Genomic DNA, 27,110 nt, shown 5'->3' with positions numbered 1-27,110 from the left:
TCCTCCTCCAGCTGCCCTCGGCCCAGCAGCCTGTCCTCTGTCCTCTGGCCTCTGCCGCCGCCCCAGCCGCCTGCTCCTTTAATCGGCGCCACAGCTGGTGGTGAGCGAGCGTCCGGGTCCCGGAGCCCCTGCCTCCTCCACGGGCCCCGAGGCGCGGAGAACGAACGTTTGTTGGCGGAGGCCAAAGCCGCGCAGCCCCTCCGACCGGCCACGAGGCTCTGCGCAATTCTGGGTGACGGAGGCCGCCGGCTCGGGCGGGGCGGGGCGGGGCGGGGCGGGGGCTCCCCGGGGGCCCGGGCTGGCTCCCGCCTCCCGTCTGCGCTCTCGGGCTCCCAGCGGGGGACGTTCTGCCGAAGCGCGGTTTGCTGTTTTCACTTCGCAAAAGCTCCGAAAATGGCCACTGGCAGTCTCGCTCCCGGGGAAAGTGCCTGCTACTCTGGAGCGCAAGCTCGGCGCACGCGGGTTGCTCGGCGCTTGGCCCTCGGCCGCCGCGGCCGGCACGCGTGTCCCCGCGCACCCACCCCTCGCGCGCCGCCTCGTCCCGCGCCGGGGCCCTCGCCGCCCCCCTCCGCGCGCCCGCACTCGCCCGGGGCACCTGGGCGGTGTCCGGGGCGGGCCCAGGGGCGGGGCTCGCGGGCCCGGGCGCGCAGGGTCGGGGCGGGTCCGCGCCGCCGCCGTCCGCGCCGCCCCGCCCCGCCCTCGGCCCGGCCGTGCGCTCGGTTCCTCGCGCAGCAGCCTCCGCGGTAGGTGCCGCCGAGCCCGCCGCCGCGCCCGCCGCCGCCCGCGAGGTAGGCACCTCGGCCGGGGACCCGCGCTCCGCAGGCACCCGGGGGGGCGGGCCGGGCCGCGGGAGCTGAGCGGGAGGCGGTGGAGGGAGGAGCCGCGCGGACGGGGGGCCGAGGGCCGGGCCGGGCCGGGCCGGGCGGCGCGGGGGAGCGGAGCGGGGCGGGAGCGGGGCGGGAGCGGGGCGGGAGCGGGGCGGGAGCGGGGCGCCCCGCGAGGGCCTGGGCGGGCAGCGGCGGGCGCAGCAGGCCTCGGCGGGCGGCCCGGGCGGGGAGCGGGCGGCCGGACGCCCCGGGGCGCCTGCGGCTGGGGCTCGAGCCTGCGGGGACCGCGGGGACCGCGGGCGGAAGGGCACGGGCCGCGCGTGAGGGCCCGGCCGGCTGCAGGTCTCGGTGACCTTTGCCGGCGGCGCCCTCTGGACCTGGGTCCCGCCCTCGCGGCCCGGCGGGGGACCGCCCGCCACCCACGCTCGCCGGGCTCGGCCCACGGACCGGCGCGGGCCATGCGGTGGCCGCGGGGATGAGCCGCTGTGATGACCGAGGCCCAGCCCGGCCCCGGCCCCGGCCCCCGGCCCCCGGCCCCCGGCCCCCGGCCCCGCACGCCCTGCCCGGCCCGTGGGTGCACGCCCAGGGACGCTGGCGCCCGGCCTTGTCCGCGGGTGCCACTCCTCCCCGCGGGACCGGAGAGTCGGCCTAGGCCTCTAGGGCCCGGGCGGTGGGCTAGGCCTTGGGAAGGGAGGCCCGGCGGGAGCGGGATGTGGCCTCCTTGGCCTCTGGAGCGCCTCCCGGTTTGTTTGCTCGTTCATTCACGGAGCGCGGCGGCGCCTTCACGAAACTGGCTCGGAGCCCTTGGATTTCCGGACTTGCAATCCCAGTGACTTGTCCAAGGTCACACGGCCGGGACCACAGCAGGCCTGAGTGCTCTCATCTGTAAAATAGGAGCAGTTACAGCTCTCCCTCGTTGGGTTTTTGGGAAGAATAAAATGAGTTGGTCAACACGAAGCCTTCAGGGGAAAGCTGGACAGCCTTGAGGCTTTTTGGGAGGATTTAGCCCATCCTCTGCAGACCATTTTACTCCACGTGGTGTTCTGGAAAGGGTTCAATAAACAGCCAGCTGCTGTTATTTTAAACATTATTACTAAGCACTTGTATACTGGGCACTGAGTAATTTTCAGGATAATTCATGAAAAATCCTTATAGAAGTTTATAGACAGACAAGGTCAGGCTGAAGCAGGAACTTGCCTTTGGGTGCAGAGCTGAGGGAAGCCTAGCCTTGTTTGACCCATTCCCTTGACCAGCCTCACCTCTCTGGAGGAGATAGAGAATGGATCCCTCCTTTTCTGCATTCACTGTTGGCAAGGCCAGGGCAGACTGCCCAGGGCTTGCCTTGTTTCTCCAGCCCAGCTCTGGACTGAGTTCTACAGGGTTAGGCTTAAGCCTTATGCAGCTTTGTTTTCAGCGCCTGGGGTGGTGCCACTTGACCCACATTAGGTACTTGAGAAGGGTCTGTGGGGGCAAATGCAATCTTGCTTTTTATCCAAGAAGCAACTCACCCTTACTGAGAGAAGGATAGTTTTTACGATGGCAGCATGTGGCTTAGAGTAGGTGCTCATTAAGTATTTGTGAAATTATTGAATGGGCATATGTAGTGGATGCAGGCCCAGACCAGAGTTTCTTGATCTTGGACATCCTAAGGGACACACACTCATTCACTTCCAGCAAATACCCTTGCTTAGGAGAGAGTCACAGGTATTTAAAGACTCGCAGTTGAATGTACAGCCCTGGAGCACTGAGATGCAGATCTGTTTCCTTTTTTTTTTTTTTTTTTTAAGATTTTTAAATTTTATTTATTCATAGAGACACACAGAGAGAGAGGCAGAGACACAGGCAGAGGGAGAAGCGGGCTCCCTGCAGGGAGCCCGATGTGGGATTCGATCCTGGGTCTCCAGGATCACGACCCAGGCTGTAGGCGGCGCTAAACCACTGCGCCACCGGGGCTGCCCGCAGATCTGTTTCCTAATTTGAAATCTGCTTTAAACCTATTACCTTCGTTATGTGACTTTTTCACATCCTGTGGGAAACTTGTAGAACTGGTGTTTCTGGGCCTGCAGGGTGGTGGTGGTGGGGTGACCCCAGTGAGTCGGGATTCTCCTAAGGTTTTGGGCCTGGTGCTTTTCCTCTTTCTGATGAGTGGATTGGTAAAATGCTTGACCCTGGAGATTGTCCAGAGTAAAATTCTTGACCGTGGGGAGGGGGTAGTACTGCTCTTACTTGATTACTTAGTTTTATTTCTGTATTCTATTCTGTATGCAATAGGCAAGGGCTATCTGTAGACACAAATACAGTGGCTTAGGGGGACCATATAGTGATGAGTTGACTGTGGGCTGCTGGTCCTGCTGGGCAATAGGCAGATGTGGACAGTAACCTTCAGGCTGGTGCTAAGGAGGAACGCTGGCCCTCCACTTTTGCCTGTAAGATGTTCCCAAGGGACTGAAGTTCACTTGGTCCTTGATGGAATTTCTCATGGCCTACCCTCTTTGTTGGTGATGACTTTGTTGGCATGTGTGGTTGAGAGCCAGCTCAAATCTGCAGGCAGCCCCTCAGGGTACTCAGAGGGTCTGTGCCCTTGGGCTCCCTACAGACACTTCTGGTAGCCACTGAGGAAATGTGACCAGTGGGATCCTCCACCCGGCCTGGGCACAATCCTCCTTTTCATTGCTTGCTCTTAGTGGTGTGTGGGTGGGTATCTATATGCCCTTTACCCAGAACTGTGCTAGAAGGAGTCTCGGAGAGCAGACTGAGTTCACAACACAGCTCTGACAGGAGCCCCCGGATCTAGTACAGGTCAAGTCAATGTCTTGTTCCTTAGTTTCTCCCCTGTGTGATCATCATCATCATCAAAATAGTCCTTAATTGAGGGCCTGCTCAGCACCCTCCTGGGGGCTTAACATGTGTTCTGTAACATTGAATCCACTATCCTGCAAGCCTTGGGAGAGAGGTACTATGGTTTGTTTCTTTTTCATGGGTCAGGAGGCTTGAGCACAGATTTGGGATTCAGGGTTGTCTGGCTAGTTCCAGGGCTGGCAATTTTGTTTTTGTTTTTGTTTTGTTTTGTTTTTTTTTGGTAGGGCTGGCAATTTTGCACTGAGGTTGCCACACCAAGGGGCCACTGGGATGAGCTAATAGATGTGAATGCATTTTGAATGGTAGGATTTGCTGTTCAGAGGGGAAGTGTTTTCTTTCCCACTAATCGGAGTGAACATGTGTATGGCTGGGCGTAGGCTAGCTGTCAGTGGATTGCAGTGGATCACAGTCCTGTGGAGTCATCCCTCTTTGTCGCAAGGACAGTGACCCTGGACATCTGTCAGGATTGAAAGGTCAGTTTTTCCTCGGGTGAGATAGGATGCATTCTAGGACCTACTGGGAGAATATTCAGCTAAACAGTCCCTCATTATGGTCAGGTAGAGAGTGGCCTTTTGATAACTTGCATTGCAAAGGTAATTATAATAAGAAATACATAAAATGTAAATCTCTAATAAAATACTATCTGGTTGTTGCATACCTCCCAGGCACTATTCACTGTATTAAGTATTTCATGTTACCCATCTAATTCAGTTCTCACAGTGATGCTGAGATAGGTACTCTTTCCCCATATTAGAACCTGAGAAAAGTGAGACTTTTCTTGCCCTGAGCCACGTATCCAGAGAGTTGTGAACTGGTACTGGAACTCAGGGCTGCTTGACTCCCAGATCTACCTGCCCAAGCACTATCTATTTTAACCCCACTGGATCAAGCCAGGCAGTAAGGCTCCAGGTAACTTGAGTCTGAGGCCACGCCGGAGCTCTGGGTGTGCATGGGACCTAAACCTCATGGGTGGGCAGGCAGGCAGGCAGGCAGGCAGGGTGTCCCCGGGTCAGTTACATTGTCTTGAGGATTCTGATGGAAGGCTGTGCTGGTGGTGGCCTACCTCCCGGGGTGTTTGAAAATAGAAGCAATGCCTAGGAAGCCGGGCTGCCCAGTGTGAGACTGTCGTGGAGTGGGAGGGAAGGACAGCTGTGCCGGAAACACAGACTTGGTACCAGAGCACACGATGTTGGTTTTGCCAGCATCCTATAGACCTAACAAGGGGCTGCCTTTTCCCTGAGAAAATGTGGGATGGGTATGTGTGTGGCAGCTTCTGATGGTGTGGGCCCAGTATGTTGGCTTTCAGAGCTGGGCTGGCCTCCTCCTGGGGAACTTGCTTTTCCTGGTCCCCAGGGTTAGGGGGAGGTGCTTTTGTTCTAATCCCTGGCTGGTCTGATGCTCCTCCTATATGCTGGCCCAGTTCTGCTCAGACAAACCACCTCTAATGCTGTTAAGAGAAACAGCAGAACCAAAGGCTTTCTTACAATTTTCCCTTTCTAAGGGAAATCCAGGACGGTGGTGATGGTGATGGAGGTGATTGCCATGTTAGTTGGGGTCCTTGCAGGAATCAGGTATGCACTTATGTGCAGTAATAATGAAGGGATCATTTGCCAAGATGTGAGCAGAGTGTGGAGCACCTGACAAGTGATGTGTTCCACACCACCTCCTCCCCCTCCCCACAACTTTGGGTCCTTTGGAACCTGGATAGGGCCCCTTGGCAGGAGCCATGGCCTTGGAAGATCATCAGTGCCCACCTAATGCCCAGCAGGGAGGGAGCTTGGGGAACGAGTGCCCCAGCCTCACTCTTCCATCTTTTGCTGGTGTCTCCTATTGGCCAAGAAAGACACTATTGTTAGCTCCATTTTATGGAGCAAAATGAGGCACTGAGAATATAAGTTCATCAGAGGCTTGTCCAAAATTATACAGCTAGTAAAGGCTGGTGCCAGTAGAACCTCTGCCAGACTCATAGTTCCTTCTAGTAGTCACTGTATCCTGCTGCCTGGGCACCCGGATAGGCTGGGAAATGCTGTAGCAGGGTGGCTCCTGGTGTTTAGGTCCTAGCTCTGTTGTACCCTTGCCCTTGAAGATAGTGTCTGTCAACCCATTGGCTGTAATGTTGCTCAGAAGACTTATCCTGACTAAGCCTCGAGGACTTAAGGCTACCCTGCTTCCTGTGTGAACCACTTCAGTGGTGGTTAGCTCTCTGAGGGTACCAGGGCTCCTGTGTCTGGATCCTTCTGCCTCTGCAGAGAAAAGTGCTGTCCTGCCTGTTTGCTAGGCTAGGAAAAGCTGAGAGGGAGGGAAGGAGGCTTTTGAACAAGTGGCTCAGGTGATTCTCATGTACACTAAAATTAGGAAACTGTCCAACTCCTGCCTCCTGGACAGGATGTCCAGAGCTACAGGTGGTCACCTGGGAGTAGAATGTGTCCCCTATAGGCCTTGCTTGTTAACTGTGACATCTCAGTGTGGTTTGCATCTGTTGTTGGAACCAGGATAGATACTTTCCACATGGCTTTTCCTTTTGGCTCCTCTATTGCAACAGCCATTTAGAACATGACTTATTGCGTCGTGTAGGCAAACATAGCTCAATTTCAGACACGTTGGCTGGATTTTTAAATTTCCTGTCCTTAAAAAAAATTATCATTGTATCCCAACAACTTAAATAATAAAGTGGAATAAACATTGAAAATCCTATTTTTAACTCTACTACCTCCATAAACCCCCTCTTCTTTCCAGAAGCAGCTCCCAGGCAGCCACAATTTACAGATGGGCTTGTAGCATTTCAACATGCCTTTCCATCATTCACAAATGTGTGAATATACAAACGTGTTTGTAAAAGGGTTTTCCTCTAATAACATGGAATTAACACATTGTCTGTGACTTGCTTTTTTCATTTAACTACAGCAGGGCCTTGAGCAACATGGGAGTTAGAGATGCTTACCCCCAAGCAGTCGAAAATCCTTGTATAAAGATTTTATCTATTAGAGAGAGAGAGAGAGAGGGCATAAACAAGGGGGAGCAGTAGGCAGAGGGAGAGGGAGAAGCAGGCTCCCCATGTATCAGGGAGCCTGATGCAGGGGCTCAATCTCAGGACCGTGGGATCATGATCTGAGCTGAAGGCAGCCACTTAACAGACTAAGCCACTCAGGCACCTCCTTGTATAACTTTTGACCTCTCCCTCATTTAACTATGAATAGCCTATTGTTAACTTGAAGCCTTACCAATAAGATATAGTCGATTAACTTATATTTTGTATGTTGCATATATTATATATATATTCTTACAGCAAACTAAGGTAGAGAAAAAATAATTAAGAAAATCATAAGAGAAAACACATTTATAGTACTATACTGTATTTATTGAAAAAAATCCACATATAAGTAGACTTGTTCAAATCCGTGTTGTTCAAAGATAGCTGTATATCAAAGATAGCTTTCTTTGCCACAATGCATAAATCCATCCTGTTCTTTCTACCACATAGTACTCCTTAGTTTGCACGTACTTTAATTTTTATTCATTCATGGGATGCCTGGGTGGCTCAGCAGTTGAGCATCTGCCTTTGGCTCAGGTCGTGATTCCAGGGTCCTGGGATCGAGTCCCGCATTGGGCTCCTTCTAGGGAGCCTGCTTCTCCCTCTGCCTCTCTCTCTCTCTCTCTGTGTATCTTTCATTAATAAATAAATAAAATCTTAAAAAAATTTTTTTTTATTCATTCATTTCCCTGTCGATGGACATTTAAGGTACTTCCAGCTTGTGTGTTAAAAGTAATGCTGCAGTGAGCATCCTCATGTACACATCTTTGGGTGCCTTGGGTGGGTTCCTAACAGCAGAATTGCCACGAGGTTGATATATGCCCGCTTAGACACAGGCCGGCAACTGTCTCCAGAGGGGCTGTACTGTACAAAGTACTTACACTTGGCGTGAATGGGAGTGGCCATTTTTCACACCAACAGTGGATGTTTTCACTTACAGTTTTGCCAATTTGTTTGTTGAGTGAGCCTCTCAAACACAGATGTGTCATTCACTCTAAAGTGGCTCCCTGAGGCCCTTAGAATAAAGTCCATGCCTTGTTCCGAGGTCAGAAGAGGCAGTGATCACTTCCGCAGGCACGTAGTCTTGTCGGCTTGAGTTGAGCTCTCCTCAGGTCAAGGTGGGTGAAGAGGGTGCTGGTTGTGGGTCTCTCCACCCCCTGCTGCGGAGGGAGCTCTTACTGCCTGGTTTACATTGTCATTGACTTAGACCCTCTTGTTGGATACTAAGTTTCTATTTTTTTCCTCCTACTATAAAAATGCTTTCATGCTCTTTGCACATTTACTCATTAAACAGACATTTATATTGAATATCTGCTACGTGCTAGGGCTTGTCATCTTTGACACATAGCTTTTTACATATTTTGGATGAATTTAGGCGTGACAGGCTCTTGGATGCTTTGAGTTCAAGGGCGCAATTTGGGGGTAGGTGTGCATTGTGGGAGTGGTGGGGGCGCTGGGAGCAGAGCAGCCGTCACTGCTCGGCAACTGATGAGTCAAGGAAGCTATGTTCCCTCTAGGCGGAGGTTATGTAAGTGTTAGGCAGGCCATGCTGGGCGATATACTATCTCTAGGCTTTGAGCTTCCAGTAGGGCCTGGAGTTTCATTCCTCAACTGGAGTGGAGCTTGCGTAATCTGTTCAAGGTCAGCCAGGGAACGGTTGGGTAGGTAGGCTAGGCGGCAGTGGAGGGATACCAGGGACTCCTGTTGCCTGTTGTGGCTTACTTAGTCCTTGTCAAAGTTAGGTCTCCCCGGCCCAGGCCTGTCCATCCCTTGTGTCCCACATATCCTCGGGAACCATGACCCTGGGCTCTTTCTTGAAGCCTTCCCCAGGCAGACAACTAGGTTCCCGCCTTCCCCCAGGCAGCTTTCTGATTCCCATTTGTCCAGGGTCAGCTCTGTGTCAGAGTGCCCCATTTTGTGGTCAGCCTCCAGAGGATGGTCTCCTGAAGGCACATGGAGTGGATGTCACAGAGAGAGATGGTGAGCGATTTGGAGCTCACCAAATGTGGGTGGAGGTAGGGGCTAGGGCCAGAGTTCAGCCTTGGAGTCAGCACAGGCAGGATGTTAAGTGAAAAGGCAGGATACCTAGCTCTCTTCCCTCTGGTCCCGACCTGAGAAAACATGAATGGAAATCATTATTTCTACACTAAAAATTGTTTTTGCAGTGGGTGCTGAGAACTGTGTAAAAATGGGCATTTTCTGGGTGCTGTTGGCAGTTGTAAGAAAGCTGAGCTGTCTCAGGCCTTGCATGAATCCTCAGAAAATGCAGAAGGAGACTGGGCGGGGAAAGCGGAGGACTGCACCAAAAGCATAGGGGAAGCTACCTCTGCATGGCACACTGGGGCCTTTAGTGAGGGGGAGTCATCCTCTCGCCTTCCCTGGGTCCAGGAGTGGGCTTGGCTTCACTCAGATCCCTCACGTCTTCCCTGTAGCTGAGCTGGAGCTGCACAGAGAGCTTGGCCTGGTCCAGGCTCCCTCTGCGGTCCCCACTCCCTTGTCCTTCCATGGTAATCTCCTTAACGGCTGTGTACTTTAGGGCCATGTTTGCTGGCAGTGGAGTGTTTTTGGGCAGGTGGCTTTGCTTGTTGGGTTTTGGGGATTAGTAATGAGTGAGGGCATTTGGGGCACATTAAATGATGAGTGATCTGTCTTTTCACTGAGGGACAGACCAGTCCAGCTAGGAAAGCTGCCCATGTCTGGTGAGGTGGGTCCTAGAGGCAGCAGAGGGTACTTGGGAAGGCGCTGGACCCTGAGGTATGAGGGAGGGCTTAGCTGACCCAGAGACACTGGCACGGTCCTCCTTTTCCCCTCACCTGGGGGCTGCATTTGTGGCAGGGGAAGGGCAGCGCTGAAGATGGATGCTCAGTCTACTAATCCCTACTAGCATTGGCTGGGGTGGAGAGTGCTGTGGGCCCTTTGCTGAGATGTGCACATTTCCTGGGGGCTGCGTTGTCTCAGCCTTGACACATGGTTGTTTCATTGCTTCTCCTGGGAGGAGCCAGGGCCATCTGTGGCTGGAGCATGTTTATTTAGGCTGGGGGTATTCTGGTGCACGGTATTCTGGTCTGCCCCTGGGGTGGATGTGTCTGTGAGGTTTGCTTAGGGTGGGAGGGGAACAGGTCAGGAGAGGGGAGTCCCCAGACTTGAAACAGCCAATCAGGACAGCCTAAAATGGATCTTTCCCAGTGTTCTTTGTAGGCTGATGCAGACGTGGACTGAGCTATCCATGGTTCTAGCCGGATCACGTGCAAGAAATAACAAGAGCAACAAAAATAGGAGAGTGTAAACAGCTCACGGGGCTGCTCCACTCCACGCTGCTCTGACACAAAAGTGGGGTGAGGCAGAATTAGCAAAGCCTTTGAAAAAAGTAAAATAGGACTTGGACCACACTTTTGTAATTTCAAAATGTGGAAGTTTATACTTGCTTATTTTACAATATACTCCCTGCTTCTGTGGGCTTCATGCAATGTGTTGGAAGTTAAGGCTTAGGTCAGCAACACAGCTTCCAGTTGTGATACTGTCCCCCTGGGGTCACTTGAACCACTTTTCATTGGGTTCCCGTTTACCAAGGGCATGCTGTGCAGGTGTTGATTTGTGTGACTACATACATATGTGGCTTCAGATGGGGTATATGCAGATTCAGTTTGGCGATTTAGGTACACTACATATTAAAATTAAAAAAATTATTTATTTATTCATGACAGACACAGCTTGAGAGAGAGAGGCAGAGACACAGGCAGAGGGAGAAGCAGGCTCCTTGCAGGGAGCCTGACGTGGGACTTGATCCCGGGTCTCCAGGATGAGGTCCTGGGCCGAAGGCAGCGCTAAACCACTGAGCCACCTGGGCTGCCCTATATTTTAAAAATTAGTGGAACCATTTATGAGTTTATTGAAATTCTGCTAATTAAGGCTAATGATTCTGGAAATGAGGAAGATGCAGGCTATGGTTGCTTTCTCATGGCTCCTCCTGGGTGGAGCACACTTGTATGTGCCATCTTGGATTTGGATTTTAATTTTATGTGTGTGATACATCACAGCAAAGCCTCTCAGGGATACATTGTGGTTCTTAGGGCAAAGGACTGTTTGAATTACTTGCCTTCCTTGATCACTGAGGTATTTAATAAATGCTTGTTGACTGATTTAGTGATATGCAACAATTTCAAGTAGTATTTTGATAGTTGATTTATTTATTTATTTATTTAAAGATTTTTTATTTATTCATGACAGACACACAGAGGCAGAGACATAGGAGAGGGAAAAACAGGCTTCCTGTGGGGAGCCTGATGCAGAACCTGATCCCAGGATCCTGGGATCATGACCTGAGCCAAAGGCAGATGCTAAGCCTCTCAGGTGCCCCTGAGAGTTGGTTTTAAAAATAAAGTACCATTACAACTCAGTAAATGTCGGGATGCCTTGGTGGCTCAGCGGTTGAGTGTCTGTCTGCCTTTGCTCAGGGCATGATCCTGGAGACCGAGGATTGAGTCCCACATCGGGCTCCCTGCATGGAGCCTGCTTCTCCCTCTGCCTGTGTCTCTGCCTCTCTCTCCATGTCTCTCATGAATAAATAAATAAATAAAATCTTTAAAAACAAAATAAAACAAATCAATAAATGTTTGTTTGAATTAATTTTTGAGGGGTGTGTGTAGTTTTATTTCCTTCCATGTGAAAGTTGCCTAATTATTCAGTTTTACTGTATTCTCTATGAGGAATAGGATTCTTAAAAAATGGGTTCCCCTGAAGGGCGCCTTCTTTTCCTTCTGCTGCCCCTGCTTGTGCTCTCTCTGTGTCTGTCAAATAAATAAATAAAATCTTGAAAAAAAAAGTAGGTTCTCCTGAAATGCAAAATCTTGTGAAAAGTTACATTCGTTCTGGCACATAGTAGGTAATCTGTAAGTATTTTGTTGAATGGATGAAATCAGAACCATATGGAGAATAGGTTGGCCTGACAAGCTCTGATTTCTATTCAGTGAATTTAATGTCTTAGTAGCCGACATTTTGTAAGAAGATATGTTTCATTGGCAAGAGCCCTGCAGTTCAGTGAAGTAGCTGGCTCATGAGAATGTGTCTTTGACAATTAATTCATTCAGCAAATATTTACTGACTCCTGCTATATTCTGGGCTTGTGTTCAGTCCTGGGGATGCCAAGGAGAAGTCTAAAGGCAGGCTGATATGCTGTCAACAAAAACTCATGGATGCCAGGAGAAGCACTAGAGCACAAGACTCCCGTGCTCCTGTGCACATCTGGGAGAATAAGGAGTCTGGACCTCTGTGCTGATGATTTTTATTGGTGGTTAATTATAGCTAATAATTTTTATTGGTGGAAAACTCATTTCCCTAATTACTAATGTATTTCTCCTGGTGATTCTTTTATTGTAGCAGAAGATGGCTGTGCCTCCCACGTATGCTGATCTTGGCAAATCTGCCAGGGACGTCTTCACTAAGGGTTATGGTGAGTGTGTGAGCTCGCAGACTGGGTTGGCACGTAGGGATTTTACCCACTGCATTTTGAAAGACGTAGGTCAGGTAGCTCTTAGAACTCTCATGTCAGGAAAAAAAGACAAGCTGTCTATGGCTAGTAAAGTAATTTTGGTTTGTGCACCCGGTCGGGGCAGGCTCATGAATTGCTACAGGCAAGTGGACATTCTGGTTTCCTCTCCCACGGGTTGGAGCAGCTCTTTGTATGCCACTGCAGCAGAGTGTGATTTCTAAATGTAGCCCATCCTTAGGCACGTGCTCGCGCTATCATGCATCTTTTCCTCACATTCTGTTGGGAGTACAGGTGAGGCTCGGGGGTGCCGTGCCTTTTCGGTGTGCCACTCTTTGGTGACACCCTGAGTTCCACACGTAGGCAGGCAGCAGCGGAGACAGGCTCCCTACACACTCATGGCATTTTGAAACAACAGAAGGGAGGCAGAGATGCTACTCTAGTTATTTAACCTGTTAATAGTCATTATCTTCTTTCTTTTAGGATTTGGCTTAATAAAACTTGACTTGAAAACAAAATCTGAGAATGGACTGGTAAGTTGTCTAACCGACATGGAGTATGCCTGTTTATTGTAGATCAGTAAATAACTTCCATGTCCTGGGTGGCAGAGCCAAATGAAAGGCCCTTTTTGATTGTGGCGGTTGTGGCTGTCACATTCATTGCATCTTCTATGGGATGGGTGGTTCAGGGGAACCCTGCCTGTAGGTCCCCAATTTAGCAGCTATTAGTACTCATTGTTGTTTTCCTTGTTTATTACTTTAAAACAGACCTGTTTCGGGGCACCTGGGTGACTCAGTTGGTCATGATTTCAGGGTCCTGGGATCAAGCCCTGTAGTTTGCTCCATACTCCTTCTGCCCTCCCCCACCGCCCCTTGTGTGCACTCTCTTTCTATCTCAAGTAAATAAATAAAAATCTGTAATAAAAAAAATTGACGTGTTCTTTTTTTGACCTGTTTTTAATGCCACAAAATTATTTTAAAAGTCTTAGTAGTTCCTTTTATTTTTTTTAAGATTTATTTATTTTAGAGAAAGAGTGTGTACACACGTGTGTGTACAAGTGAGGGAACTACAGAGGGAGAGGAAGAGAATCTCAGAGAATCTCAAGCAGACACCCTGCTGAGCATGGATCCTGAAGACCCAGGGCTCCATCTGAAGACCAGGGGCTTGATCTCACGACCCTGAGATCCTGGCCTGAGCTAAAACCAAGAACTGGATGCTCAACTGACTGAGTACCCAGGCCTCTTTAGCAGTCCCTTTTAGATTGTGCATGTGGTAATTGTTAGAAGGAGGAAGTTTTGGGGTTGATCTACTGCAGTGTCATCTTTAGCTCAGTGCTAGAAGTAGGATAGAAGGGGGATTGCTTTCCTGTCTAGACCAAAGCATTACCAGGGAGGAAGGAAGCTGTCTCCTGACAAAGAATTCCCCATAAGAGTCCTTTAATCAACAGATTTCTTTAGCCCCATCTGTATTTAAATACTGAATTGAATTATAGGAATAGCTTTTGTTCCCATATATATATATTTTTTTCCATATATATATATATTTTTAAGATTTTACTTATTCATGAGAGACACAGAGGCAGAGACATAGGCAGAGGGAGAAGCAGGCTCCCCTTGAGGAGCCCGATGTGGGACTCGATCCCAGGACTGAGGGATCACGCCCTGAGCTGAAGGCAGACACCCAACCACTGAGCCACCCAGGTGCCCCCTCCCCCCACCACATTCTTACATAAAGGAAAATGTATTCTGTTTAGGGTGGCATGATGTACCATGGCAGTGCTGGCATACAGGTTATGACTCTCTTTCTCCTTTTAAAGGAATTTACAAGTTCGGGTTCAGCCAACACTGAGACCACCAAAGTGACGGGCAGTCTGGAAACCAAGTACAGATGGACTGAATATGGTCTGACGTTTACAGAGAAATGGAACACTGACAACACTCTAGGCACAGAGATCACTGTGGAAGATCAGGTAATGGTCACCTGTGGAAAGACACATTTTTATTCATTGACATCTGTTGCCCTGCCTTTTGACTAAGCCTGGCAAATTTCTTTTCGGTTCAGCTTGCACGTGGACTGAAGCTGACCTTTGATTCATCCTTCTCACCAAACACAGGGTAAGAGTCTCGTGTGTTTTCTTAGCAAGGACGTTTAGCCATGTTGTGTAGTAAGGTTCTGTGCTGCCCACTGTGGTTCTCCTGGCCTTAGCTGTGGCCAGGCTTCAGGACTTGTGGTCTATAATGCTCTGTGTCATATGAATGAGGCTGCTGCTAATGCAAATGGCCAAGGCAATAGGGCAGCAGGCGACGTTTGGAAGCAGGGGTTAAGTGAACACTGTGCCCAGCCCCAGTTTTCAGGCTGGGAGGGCCCTCTCCTCAGCTTTCTGCTTAGGAGCAGGGAGACTTCTAACTGAGGGTGGCTCTGGAGGCTGCTCTTTTCCTCTGTGACCCTCAGCCACAAAGCATTTAAGCTTTACAGTTATTGGGCTCATCAGGAGGCAAGATGGTGTGTTGGTTGCCTCAGCTCCTGAGTGCTTTTCAAAGTGGCTAGGAGAGGAAAACTTTCTTTTTTTCCTCCCTGCTTAGAACAGTGGGTCTCCTAAATCTGGGGGAGATTGTTTTGCATATCGTTGACAGGCTCAAGGGCATATACTGAATTTCACTTTTTGGTTTTTAAACATTATAGTAAAATACACATATAAAATTAATCCTCCACAGTCTTTAAATGTACATTAAGTGGCATTATGAATTTCATCTTTTGCTGTTATATATTATTTCTTTTCTTCCCTTCTGAAAAATGTCTTTTGGAGGGAGGGTCTACTGAGTTCAGACCCTGCACTGCATGCAGGGTAACTGCAAAGAACTGGACACACAGGGCTTCTGTGTCTGGAGGTTATAGTTTTTTGTAACTTTGTTATGGATCACGTGAAGACCATTGGGCAGGAGCTGGATTTACTCTTTTTCTCATCTCTGCTGTAGTTTCTCCTGCAGCAGCATTGGTTTCTTGCTTGCCTACTTCCTCCCGGCACTTTGCCGTGATGAGAGAGGTTACCCAGAGAAACCCTGTGATAGCATGAGGGGCAGGAGGATATACTCACATGCTTGAATTTGCTGCCTAGGATTTTGCCTGCTGCCCTGAGATGGCACACTTTGGAATTTGTAAGGTATTTCCTATTACCTTTGGGAGGTTTGCAGAGAAGTCTCTAGGTCCTATAGTAATACACATAAGAGGAATGCTTTTTTTTTTTTTTAAATTAACTTTTTATTTTGAAATAGTTTTATAGTTAACATACACAGAAATGCTGCACAAATAGTGTATAGATTTCCCATATATCCTCAACTTAGCTTCTCCTAATGTTAACATCTTACATGACGACTATAACATGATCATCAGAACCAGGAAATTTATGTAGCTTTCATATAGTTAACTGATCTGTTGTCCTACTAACGTCTTATTTCTGGTCCATGATCCAGTTCAGGATACTAGATCGCATTTAGTTGTCAAATCTCTTTTGTCTCCTTTAATCTGGGCATTAGTTTTTCTTTCTCTTTCGTGACCTTGACAGTGTTAAAGAGGATTGGCCAATTATTTTGTAGAATCCTTCAATTTGGATTTGTTTGATGTTTCCTCATGGTGAAACTCAGATTATGCATTTTTGACAGCCACAGAAGTGATTTTTGTGTTGTGTCTGTCTTGGTGTGTGATACTAGGGCATATATGTCAGTATGCCTCATTACCAGTGACATTAACTTTGATCACTTGATTAAAGTGCTGCTTGTGAGGTTTCTCTATGTAGCTATTTTTCTCTTTGTAAATAAGTATCTTGGGAGATTCTTTGAGACTCTGTAAATATTCTGTTTCTTATCCTTTGACTAAGAAAGTTAGTATCCATTAGTGATTCTTGCCTGCAACAATTATGTTTGGCAAGTGGTGATTTTCTCTTCCCATCATTCCTTCTGCATTTATTAATTGGGATTCTGCTGTGAGAAAGAGTTCTTTCTTTTTCTCCATTTATTTATTTAATCAATTATTTCTTTCAGCATGGATCCATTGACATTTTTTTTAAAGATTTTATTTATTCATGAGAAACACACACACACACACACACACACAGAGGCGCAGAGACACAGGCAGAGGGAGAAGCAGGCTCCATACAGGGAGCCCGATGTGGGACTCTATCCTGGGACTCCAGGATAACGCCCTGGACCGAAGGCAAGGGCCAAACCACCCAGGGATCCCCATGACTCCTTTTTATTTTTTATTTTATGTATTTATTTATTTTTATTTTTATTTTTAAAAATATTTTATTTATTCATTCATGATAGACAGAGAGGGAGAGAGAGGCAGAGACACAGGCAGAGGGAGAAGCAGGCTCCATGCCGGGAGCCCGATGCGGGATTCGATCCCGGGACTCCAGGATCGCGCCCTGGGCCAAAGGCAGGCACTAAACCGCTGAGCCACCCAGGGATCCCCTCCCATGACTCCTTTTTAAATAAGCATAACCACAATATGATTACATTGTAACAAATAAGTTCCTTCATACTTTTAAATCTCTAGCCTGATCAGATTTACATGATTTTATTTTTTTACAGAATCAAAAGTTACCCATGCAAAATTGCAAAAATTGGTTCATATGGCCCTTAAATCTCATTAATTTTTAGATTTTCCTCCTCTTCCTTTTCCCCACTTGCAATTTATTGAAGTTGAAACTAGGTCATTTGTCCTATAAGATTACATATAGACTGCATTTTGCTGTTTGTGTCTCTGTGGTGCCATTTAACTTGTTCCTCTGTCTCCCTCATTTACTGTGAATTGGTAAGTCTAGAGGCTTCATTGCATTTAGGTTCCACTGGTGGGGGGGGGGGGGTTGTAGAATATAAATGGTGCTGTATGCTTCTATGATTTGGACATAGAAGGCCCAATTTGTTCTTTGTGTGTTAGTGTTATTCACAATTCATTAGAGGTCACAAACTGGCGATAATTCTACTTTAAACATTCATTCTTCAGGTATTAGCTAGAATATTGCAATAAAAAGAAACTTCTGATTAACTATTGGTTACTTTAAGATAGAGTTAGTGTAGGAAAGGTGGATTAAATGTTTGCCTCCTTTTTAATTTATTGTTTCAAAGTAACATATTGCTTTTCTAGTCTCTGAAGATGACTTAGGTATGTGTTTTAAGTGTATGAATGAATTCATAGATTTGAACATACTTGTTACATTTCAATCCATTGCTGGTATTGTTCTTAATAATGTCCTCTTGCCTCCCATGTTGACCTTTGGTAAAGGCAAGGTAATATGTTTGCAGGTGACATGACTCACCCATGTTTCCTGAATAGTAGGCACGATAGGCACTCACCTGGTCATATATGCAAAACTGGGATTAGCAGACAAGACCTGTGGACTTTTCCTGACTTGCAGGGACCTGGCCCCCATGACTGCAAGGCCTCCAGTTCATCTCAATACCCAGGTCTCTGAAATACATACTCATTGGGATCTCATGAATAATGAATTAAAAGCTATCAGTTATATTTATACTTAGAAGGATCTGGCTAGTGTTTGATGGTTTATTTACTTACTAAGTGAGCCACAAAGTAAGAAAGTAACCATCTCCTTAAAAGTTGCCGTTGAGATTGCTGCCTTCATGACAGATACACCATATCTTTTTCATAGACTTGGAGGATAGCAAAGAAACATCTGTTTCATAATTACATGGTGGCACTCTCCCTAATAAATGCCTGTGTAAATCATTACATTAAGCATAGGGAGAGGTTAGTAAAAGACAATTACTTAGTGCTTTTTCCCCCCAAGCTTTTCCAGGCTGTGTTCTCACTTCATTATTATGGCATTTCTGCAGACTGGATTCTGGTTGGAGAGTTTGTGTTCTGCTGTTAGAGCGCAGCAGCTGCATAAGGAAGATCTGGGCCCTGACTTGGCCCTGCATCTCTGTATATAAACTGGGATTAAATTTTTTTTTTTTAAATTTCTTGGTATGCAAGGTAAGTTAGTAAGTTAGTTTGTGTTCTTAATCCAATTTCTTTTTCTTCAGGAAAAAAAATGCTAAAATCAAGACAGGGTATAAGCGGGAGCACATCAACCTGGGCTGTGACGTGGATTTTGACATTGCTGGTCCTTCCATCCGGGGTGCTTTGGTGCTGGGCTATGAGGGCTGGCTGGCTGGCTACCAGATGAATTTTGAGACTGCAAAGTCCCGAGTGACCCAGAGCAACTTTGCAGTTGGCTACAAGACCGACGAATTCCAGCTCCATACTAATGTGTAAGTGTACATGAGTGTGGTGTGTGAGTTTGTGTAGAAGAGAAATTGCTTTTCAAGCTCAATTTTTTTTTTTTTTTAAGATTTTATTTATTGATGAGAGCCACAGAGAAAGGTAGAGACATAGGGAGAGGGAGAAGCAGGCTTCCTGCAGGGAACCCAATGTGGGACTTGATCCCAGGACCCCAGGATCACCACCTAAGCCGAAGGGAGATGCTTAACCACTAAGCTACCCAGGTGCCCCCAAGCTCAATTTTAAATTACTTTAATATGAGTGTATTCATTTTTTTTTTTAAGTGAGTATATTCAAATCAGATGAACCAAATGGCCTTCTGGTATTTTTCTGTTTCCCACCTGCTCATCTCCAGAAGTGGCTTAGAGTCTTTCTGTTCTAGAGATGGTCAGTGTTGTAACTGGTACACATAGAATGACTGATCAGTTACAGCAGTGGCATGATGTCTGTCCAGAGGAGTGTCCCTTCCCTGCTAGTGTCCTTTAGTGGACATTAGAGCACCTTTCAGTTTTAGTAACAAAGTGGTGGGGAAAGGTGCTGCTCTCTTTCTCTGTATGATGCCTAAGATCAGGTGGCTGTGCTTAATGAAATGTAGATCTGAGAGACAGGTTAGGGGATGATGATCTTGGTTGCATACGGTGTCTTCTCTACATGGCATAGCATGCCCATTTTATTAATGACTGGACAGTATGGTGAAGGGGCAGATTAGGTTAGAGAGCCCCTTGTAATCAAATTTGGGAGTTCAAGTGGAGTGCTGCTGATTTAGGTAAATGGAAATGCACTTTTTGTTTTTTAAAGATTTTATTCATTTGACAGAGAGAGCACAAGCAGGCGGAGGGTCAGAGGGAGAGGGAGAAGCAGGTTCCCTGCTGAACAGAGAGCCAGATGTGAGGCTTGATCCCAGGACCCTGGGATCATGACCCTGAGGTGAAGGCAGGCGCTTAACTGATTGAGCCACCTGGGCACCCTGGAAATGCACCTTTAAGTCTAAAATCACCATAGGCAGGAGGTACCTGTGGCATGAGTAGGGGACAACTTTACCAGTTTTCTTTCTTTCCACTAGAGGTCACTAAAGAAGTGACTTAAAGACAGGGAAGGGATACTAATATCTTAACATTTCCATTTATAAACTTTTTTGAGGAGTTTTTTTTTTTAAGATTTTATTTATTTATTTGAAAGAGAGAGAGAGAGACAGCAGCAGAGAGCAGGAGCTGGGGGATCAGAGGGAGAGAGAGAAGCAGACTCCCCGCTGAGCAGGGAGCCCGACATGAGGTTTGATTCCAGGACCCCAAGATCACAACCCAAGCTGAAGGCAGACACTAACCAACTGAGCCACCCAGGCACCATGAGGAATTTTTATTTATTTTAAAAGTTTTAATTTTTAAAATATTATTTATTTATTTATTCATGAGAAACACAGAGAGAGAGGCAGAGACACAGGCAGAGAGAGAAGCAGGCTGCCCATGGGGAGCCTGATGCGGGACTTGGTCCCAGGACCCCAGGATCATGACTTGAGCCAAAGGCAGCTGCTCAACCACTGAGCCACCCAGGTGTCATGAGGAATTTTTATACAGTAGTTCCCCCATATTTGCCATTTCACTTTCCACAATGTCAGTTATCCATTTTCAACCACAGTCTAGAAGTAGATGATCCTCCTTCTGATGTATTGTCAAGAGATCAGTAGTAGCCTGACGCTATGTCACATGTCTTTGTCATTCACCTAAAATTTATCCCATCATGTAGGTGTTTTATCATTCACAACATCCTAAGAAGATTGTATATACTCTGAGGCGCCTGGGTGGCTCAGTTGGTTAAGCATCCAAATCTTGATTTTGGCTCAGGTCATAATCTTAGGATCATGAGATGGAGCCCCGTGTCGGGCTCCATGCTGGGCATGGAAGCTGCTTGAGATTCTCTCTGCTTCTCCCTCTGCTCCTCCTTATACCTCCCTCTCTAAAAACAAAACAAAACAAAACAAAACAAAACAAAAACCACCAACAAAAAAGCCCCCAAAACCAAAGACGGGGATATACAGCGCAATAAGATATTTTGTGAGACAGAGAGACCACATTTATAGAACTTTGAGTACAGTATATTGTTATAATTGTTCTATTTTATTCAAAAATTGTTATTGTTGCTAATCTCTTACTATGTCTAATTTATAAATTAAATTTATCATAGGTATGTATGTATAGTAGAAAACAGTAAGTTTAGGCTTCAGTACTATCTGTGGTTTCAGACATCCATTTGCGATCTTGCAACATATCCTCTTCAGATAAGGGAGGACCACTGTAATTAATATAACGGAATTAACATAATAGATATATTAATGGAGTAATTTTTGAGTTTTTTAAAACAAGAGAGTCCCATGAAAACCATAGTGAAGGATAGTCTAGGGTTTCCTAGGTTGGGGGTGGGAGTGTGTGACCACAAAGGGGTGGTATGAGATTTGGGGCGGGGGGCAGATAGAATTGTTCTGTATCCTGATTGTAGTGGTCACACAGATCTTGTACATGTGTTAAAATCCGTAGAAATATACACCAAAGGAGTACCTGGGTGGCTCAACAGGTTAAGCATCTGCCTTCAGCTCATGTCATGATCTTAGGGTCCTGGGATGGAGCCTCTCTAGGGCTCCCTGCTCAGAGGGGAGCCTGCTTCTCTCTCTCCCCTTGCCTGCTGCTCCCTCTGCTTGTGTGCTCACTCTTTCTCTGTCAAATAAATGAATAAAATCTTAAAAAAATATATACCAAAAAAGGTAAAAAAGATGGGTAAATTAAAAAAAAGTAACATACAAAAATGTCACGGGAAAAACAGTACAAGCAATAGAAAGATTTATTAAGTTAGAATTTTTGTTTTATTTTGTTTTGTTTTTTTAACATTTTATTTATTCATGAGAGACACACAAAGAGAGGCAGAGACACCGGCAGAGGGAGATGCAGGCTCCCAACAGGGAGCCTGATGCAGGACTGGATCCTGGCACTGCAGGATCACACCCTGAGCCGAAGGCAGATGCTCAAAACACTGAGCTACCCGAAGTTAGAATTTTGACTGAAATGGAAAGACCTTCTTTGGTTTGGAATTGGAAATTGGCATCAGTTCTAGGAATAACAATGACTGTTAGCTGTTTTCCCCACATACCTGAGCCTCACATACCTGATTTTTAATAAGTGGACATGGTTTATTTTTAGCTGGCGTGGAAACAGCTGACACAGCTAATCTGGGTTGCTCTGGTGCTTGTGAAGGCCCCAATGTGTAATAGACGCTCTTTGTGCTTTTTTTTTTTTCTTTGTGCTTTATATAGATGAATTGGAACAATGAATTCCCTCCGTTTAGGGTTTTGAGAGCTCAGTACAGGAAGATGGCCGTGTTGCTGGTTTTAGAGTTTATTGAAAAAACAAGTTTTTTAGACAAACATGTGAGGCCCCCAAATTTTCCCATTTTAGTTATACTAAAGTCACTTATAAATCTGTTATTTGTGACAAGTTGCTGTTTTGTAGCATACTCAGTTTTTCTGAAGAAGTTAGGATTCCGTGTGAATTGGGGTTGCCTGGGCTCAACCTGTACTTTCTGGAAGCACAACGTCTATGTGGTTGAATTCCAGGGGAACATTTCAGCATTTAGAATGTATTTATGAGCATCTACTTCAGGGAGAGTGTATTGGTGAGGAGTAGAATTTGCAATGAATCAGTAACTATTTGTCCTTGGATTAGTGAGTGACTTCTAAGCTCTTTGCTGAATTCCAAAGCACATGGGCTTTGCCTTTACTAGTTTCCTTTCCTCTCCTCTCCTCTCCTCTCCTCTCCTCTCCTCTCCTCTCCTCTCCTCTCCTCTCCTCTCCTCTTTAAGATTTTATTTATTTATTCATGAGAGACACACACAGAGAGAGAGAGAGAGGCAGAGACACAAGCAGGCTCCATGCAGGGAGCCCGACACGGGACTTGATCCCAGGTCTCCAGGATCACACCCCAGGCCGAAGGCAGCGCTAAACCGCTGAGCCACTGGGGCTGCCCTCTTTACCAGTTTCTGATGACGTTTCTACTTGAAACACCCAAGACGATGAGGCACAACTCTGAGATTGTTTCATGTTAAAAATATAAGGAGGGGAGGGGGATATCTTCAGAGGCTGGAGTCAATATGGGGTGTTTGGAAGAGAGGAAGGAGTTTGTCCCAGTTGGGTTTCATTCCATTTTTGAAAGCTAGAAACATTTTGTAAGCACCAAGTAGCTCCCTTTCATCCATCAGAACTGTAGAGATAGTGCGGTTTGCGCTAAGAGTTTTGCATAAGTAGAGGAGTTTGAGTTTCAGGTTAAGCTCTTTTGTAATTGCTGGTCCTCTGAGGGACCGGGTCACTTTTGGCTGTGTCTACACAGCAGTGGCTGCAGCTGGTGGTGCTAAGGGCTGTAACTTGCCTTCTGAAGAATACTAGAGGCCCAGTCTTTCTTACCATTTCTGGCTGTGTTCTCTTCTCAATTGCTTCTGCTTCCTTACCATTGTAATTTATAGTCACTTTTATAAAAGTAATAACATCAGCAGCAGCAAAAAAGAAAAATTTCCCAGAATCCCAATGTCTTACTTGCTGGTTTTATTTTAAAGAATATTTTGGAAGCAAACCTCCAAAGTTCCATGCATCCTGAGCTTCCTGACCTTTGGTGTTCCTAGTGATGGTTCAAATAGCCTTTCCCTTCCTTTGAACCTTCCCAATGCTGGTGTCTGTTCTATTCCTGTCAGGCTTTTCCCTAATTTGGTACCTGCTTTGTGTCAGCTTTGGTCCATTTATAGCATCCCTGCCCTCTGTTAGACTTGGACAGCTGTGCCTGGTTCTAGCCAGTCTTTGGGCATCTGTGCTATGCTTGTTTGCAGAAATGATGGGACAGAGTTTGGTGGCTCCATTTATCAGAAGGTGAACAAGAAGTTAGAGACCGCTGTCAATCTGGCCTGGACAGCAGGAAATAGTAACACTCGCTTTGGAATAGCGGCCAAGTATCAGATTGACCCCGATGCCTGCTTCTCGGTGAGTACCTGTGGAATCATGCATTGCCCAGGCTCCACCTGAAGGTTGGGTTGCAATCACTCTGGAGGGCTGGGATTCTGTGCTTGGGCTAGAGATTTTCTCCCTGTGGAAAGAGTTTGAAATGAGGAAAGTGATAACAGTAATAGCACTCACTGTGCATGCCAGGCACTGTGTGCAGCCCATTATAGGTGGGTTACTGTGTTTAATTCTTACACAACCTATTTGAGGTAGGTGCCTTAAAAAAAAAAAAAAAAATCATCCCAACCCTGTTTTCACAAATGAGGAACTGAAAATTCAGAGAGGTCAAAGGCAGATGGGGCAGACAGTTGGTAAACACTGAGGTCTGGACTTGATGGTTTGCTGGGGAGCCTCTTCGTCTAATCAGCCCTTATTCCACCTGCAGACTGTAAAGGGGTTACCTTGAACCTTAAGGTTTTAAATGTTCATTTTCCTTCTCATTTTTCATTCTCTTGCCCTGCTTCTGTATTGGATATTAAGAAACCAGACCCTGGCATTTAGCAATTGCTGTATGGTTTTTGCATTAAATCCTGTTCAGCTCATCTCTTTTGTCACAGGGCATTACTAGCTGCATCCTTTTTGGAGTGGAATGAGGAAATCTCATGTTACGGGATGGTGCTTGTGTAATTTACAAACAGCCCATTTGAAGTCTGAAATGGAAACTGAATCTGGCTCCCTGAGTGTTAAGTGCCTTAGGAAAAGGGGCCTTAGTAATTAGATGGTATAAGCAAAAACGAACAGCCAGATGGGGCACTCACTCACTCACTACTGGGAGATCTTCCTTCCCCTTGCTTTGTTCTTTCTCATGGGGGTTGTCAGGTTGAAAACATGTACCTTGGCAGCCTCAGCTTTTTCCAGGACTTGGTGTTCTCATGACTTGAGATTGCTGTGCTCCTGACCTCTCTTTATTTCACCAGAAAGGGGCCAGGGAGAGGCCCTACAACTCAGGCAGAAGAGTGAGGGCAAAATTATTATTGACTCAACTGCTTTATTGAATTAATTATTAATCAGCATTCACTAAGTGCTGAAATTTAAGTGACTGGCAAAGTCATTCTTTTGCTCCAGCATACATTTTAAATTCAGGCATGGCAGTGCCAAACCTTCTTCATGTCCATATGATTTTTGCTTGCTTTTTTCATGAAGGGAAAATTCTAACAATGCTATGCCTTAAAAAACAAACAAACAAAAAACCCCCTCAAAACCCCATCTGGCATTTGCTGTTTTCCCTTATCCTAATTAAATAGATCTTGAAGAAGTCTTTCATATAAGAAAGATTTCTATTTCTCTGGCCACAAATGAAAGTGTCTTCACCTGTTACAAATTCAGACCTACTCAGTATAAATGAAATTGGGCATTCATACCTTCAGGAATCAAATTTAAATAATAACTTCCTTTTAATTGATAGTTGTGTTGACTCTTTGAGTTTCTTTTCTGAGACTTAGCTCTCAGATTTTATATATTTCATGTTGACTTGAATGAATCCCATAAAAAAAGTTGTCATAAAGATAGAGAATTTGATCCTGAAGTCCAGAGTTGGTTGTTACAAAGCTTTTACTCATTTTGGAGAAGGAAACATAAAGTACTTAACGGTTTCACTGTGTCTTATCTTTTCCTTGACTAGGCTAAAGTGAACAACTCCAGCCTGATAGGTTTAGGATACACTCAGACCCTAAAGCCAGGTATGTGTTGCTTGTGAAAATGAGTGAGATTAATTATTTACTTTAAAGAAAATTAGGGTGCTGGTTTGCTGCTTTATGTTACTGCTTATATAATGCCTGTCTTGTAAATTTTAAATGAGTGTATATAAGGTTTTTATAATGAAATGTTTATAAAAGGTTATAGAGTCATTATAAGACATTTGGAAACTAGAAGTAGTAAATAGGAGAAAAAAGGTCAAGGCTAACGTACATTATACTTTTGGTTATTTTTTTCCATCTGTTTTTCCAGTGTATTCATCATGCTCGATACTTATTTCCAGCAGGTTCTTAAAATTAGCACATAGATCATCCTTATTGTATAACTTGTGCAGGTTTCCTTTGCACGATTGGCTAGACCAGTCCCTTGTGTATTAGAACTACAGGAGATGGTACCACCTTGGGGTTAGTTTCATCATGTTGGGTCTTTGAACTCTAGAAATCTAAGATTATCTGATGGCAAAATCAAGCTATTGTAGGGAAAATACCAATTAGTTGTGTGCGTGTGTGTGTGTGTGTGTTTGTGTGTACACTGAGTGTGAGGCCTTGGAGTCTGATTCATGGTTGGGTTTCATTTCAAGGTATTTTTGCTGAAGAAGTTTACTGCATGGTGCCAGTGGTAGAGAGGTTATTGTAGCAGGGGGCGATGAGAGGACAAAAGAAAGTGGACTCCCTAAAGTGGGTTTGGGTGGGCTGTGGAATAATAATTGGTGTTTTATAAGCTCCTTCTAGGCTATCAATTAATTAGTCAGATGGTGTTCAGTAACAGGGATTGATGGGCCATGTGGTTTGGCCTTGCTGATCACACACAGCCAAAGCAGGTTCTGAAATTGCTGTGGTCTTGCCAGTGTGCTTTGGCATGCCTCCATGTGTTAACCTGTCTTCTATGTGTTGAGATTTCTTATATTTTCTCTCCTCCATTCCTCCCTCTTTCCTCTCCCCGATTCTTCCCCCTGCAGGTATCAAACTGACGCTATCGGCTCTGCTGGATGGCAAGAATGTCAATGCTGGCGGCCACAAGCTTGGTCTAGGACTGGAGTTTCAGGCGTAAATGGATACTGTACAATCATTTAATTTTAAACTATTTTGAGCATAGCTACCTTCAGAATTTAGTGTACCTTTTAATGTTGTATGTCTGGGATGCAAGTATTGCTAAATATCATGTTAGACCTCCAGGTTAAAGATGATTGAGCTTTAAAGTGTTACCCTTTCAGAGGTACAGAAGAAACCCAATTCCATGAAAAGTCCTTTCAGCTGTAGACTTGGGGGGACCTTGGTGGCCCCTCTAGAGAGTTCAGGTTTCTTTTTTATCTAGAAATGGCTGCAAGTGGAAGCTGATAATTTGTAGGCACTTTGTTAATTGATATTGAGTCAATGAATGAAATGATGAATTCTTGAGAATTGAACTTTGGTTTCCTACCCGAATGAAGGAGAGGCTCATTGATGGTGTGTACAAACTCATTGAAAGAGATTTTTTTTAGACAGATTTTCATGACCTGTTTCCACCCACTCCATCACCTCTTTTACACCAAAAGTAGTCTGCAGGGCGTGATAGCTGTTTCTTTTGTGCCATTTTGGGGTGGAGAAGGTGGATGTGATTAAGCCAATAATTCAGGACTTAATTCCCTCTCATGTTGTGGTTTTCTACCCTTGCACCAGAGTATGAAATAGCTTCTAAGAGTCCCAGCTCTAAGCTGGGAAGAGTCTCTGTGACTGTAATCACGTTGTGACAACACTCGGAATAAAAATTGGACTTGTTATATTCTCACTACTCAGTTTATTTTTTAGCAGTTTAATGGGTACATTTTAGAGTCTTCCATTTTGTGTGGAATTAGATCATCCCCTTCAAATGCTGTAATTAACATCACTTAAAGTAAAACTTGAATAAAATATTGAAACCTCA

At 46.0% G+C, this 27,110-nt stretch overlaps 1 protein-coding gene across 3 annotated transcripts; it reads left to right on the top strand.

Moving 5' to 3' along the window:
* Window positions 1–212: 212 nt before the first annotated feature.
* Window positions 213–27,110, top strand: VDAC1 (voltage dependent anion channel 1). 3 transcript variants are annotated; one of them, XM_077911671.1, is made up of 9 exons: window positions 213–232; window positions 12,094–12,166; window positions 12,686–12,735; window positions 14,019–14,171; window positions 14,264–14,316; window positions 18,247–18,474; window positions 23,345–23,495; window positions 25,135–25,192; window positions 26,167–27,110. In XM_077911671.1, the coding sequence occupies exons 2-9, from the start codon at window positions 12,100–12,102 to the stop codon at window positions 26,256–26,258; spliced, it is 852 nt and encodes a 283-aa protein (XP_077767797.1). In that variant the 5' UTR covers window positions 213–232; window positions 12,094–12,099; the 3' UTR covers window positions 26,259–27,110. The 3 variants fall into 3 exon arrangements, with proteins under 3 accessions (XP_077767797.1, XP_077767795.1, XP_077767796.1); XM_077911669.1 differs by lacking the exon at window positions 213–232 and adding an exon at window positions 674–788; XM_077911670.1 differs by lacking the exon at window positions 213–232 and adding an exon at window positions 724–743.

This window comes from Canis aureus, chromosome 10 (genome assembly GCF_053574225.1).
Source record: "Canis aureus isolate CA01 chromosome 10, VMU_Caureus_v.1.0, whole genome shotgun sequence".
In the NCBI taxonomy this organism is placed as follows: domain Eukaryota; kingdom Metazoa; phylum Chordata; class Mammalia; order Carnivora; family Canidae; genus Canis; species Canis aureus.
This window is presented reverse-complemented; position numbering and strand designations above follow the sequence as displayed.

Excerpts from the sequence above, each read along its gene's own strand:
- VDAC1 (XM_077911671.1), top strand. The coding sequence starts at position 12,100 with ATGGCTGTGCCTCCCACGTATGCTGATCTTGGCAAATCTGCCAGGGAC. Across the intron at positions 12,167-12,685 it reads CGTCTTCACTAAGGGTTATG|GATTTGGCTTAATAAAACTT; the intron begins GTGAGTGTGTGA and ends TCTTTCTTTTAG. Across the intron at positions 23,496-25,134 it reads ACCCCGATGCCTGCTTCTCG|GCTAAAGTGAACAACTCCAG; the intron begins GTGAGTACCTGT and ends TTCCTTGACTAG.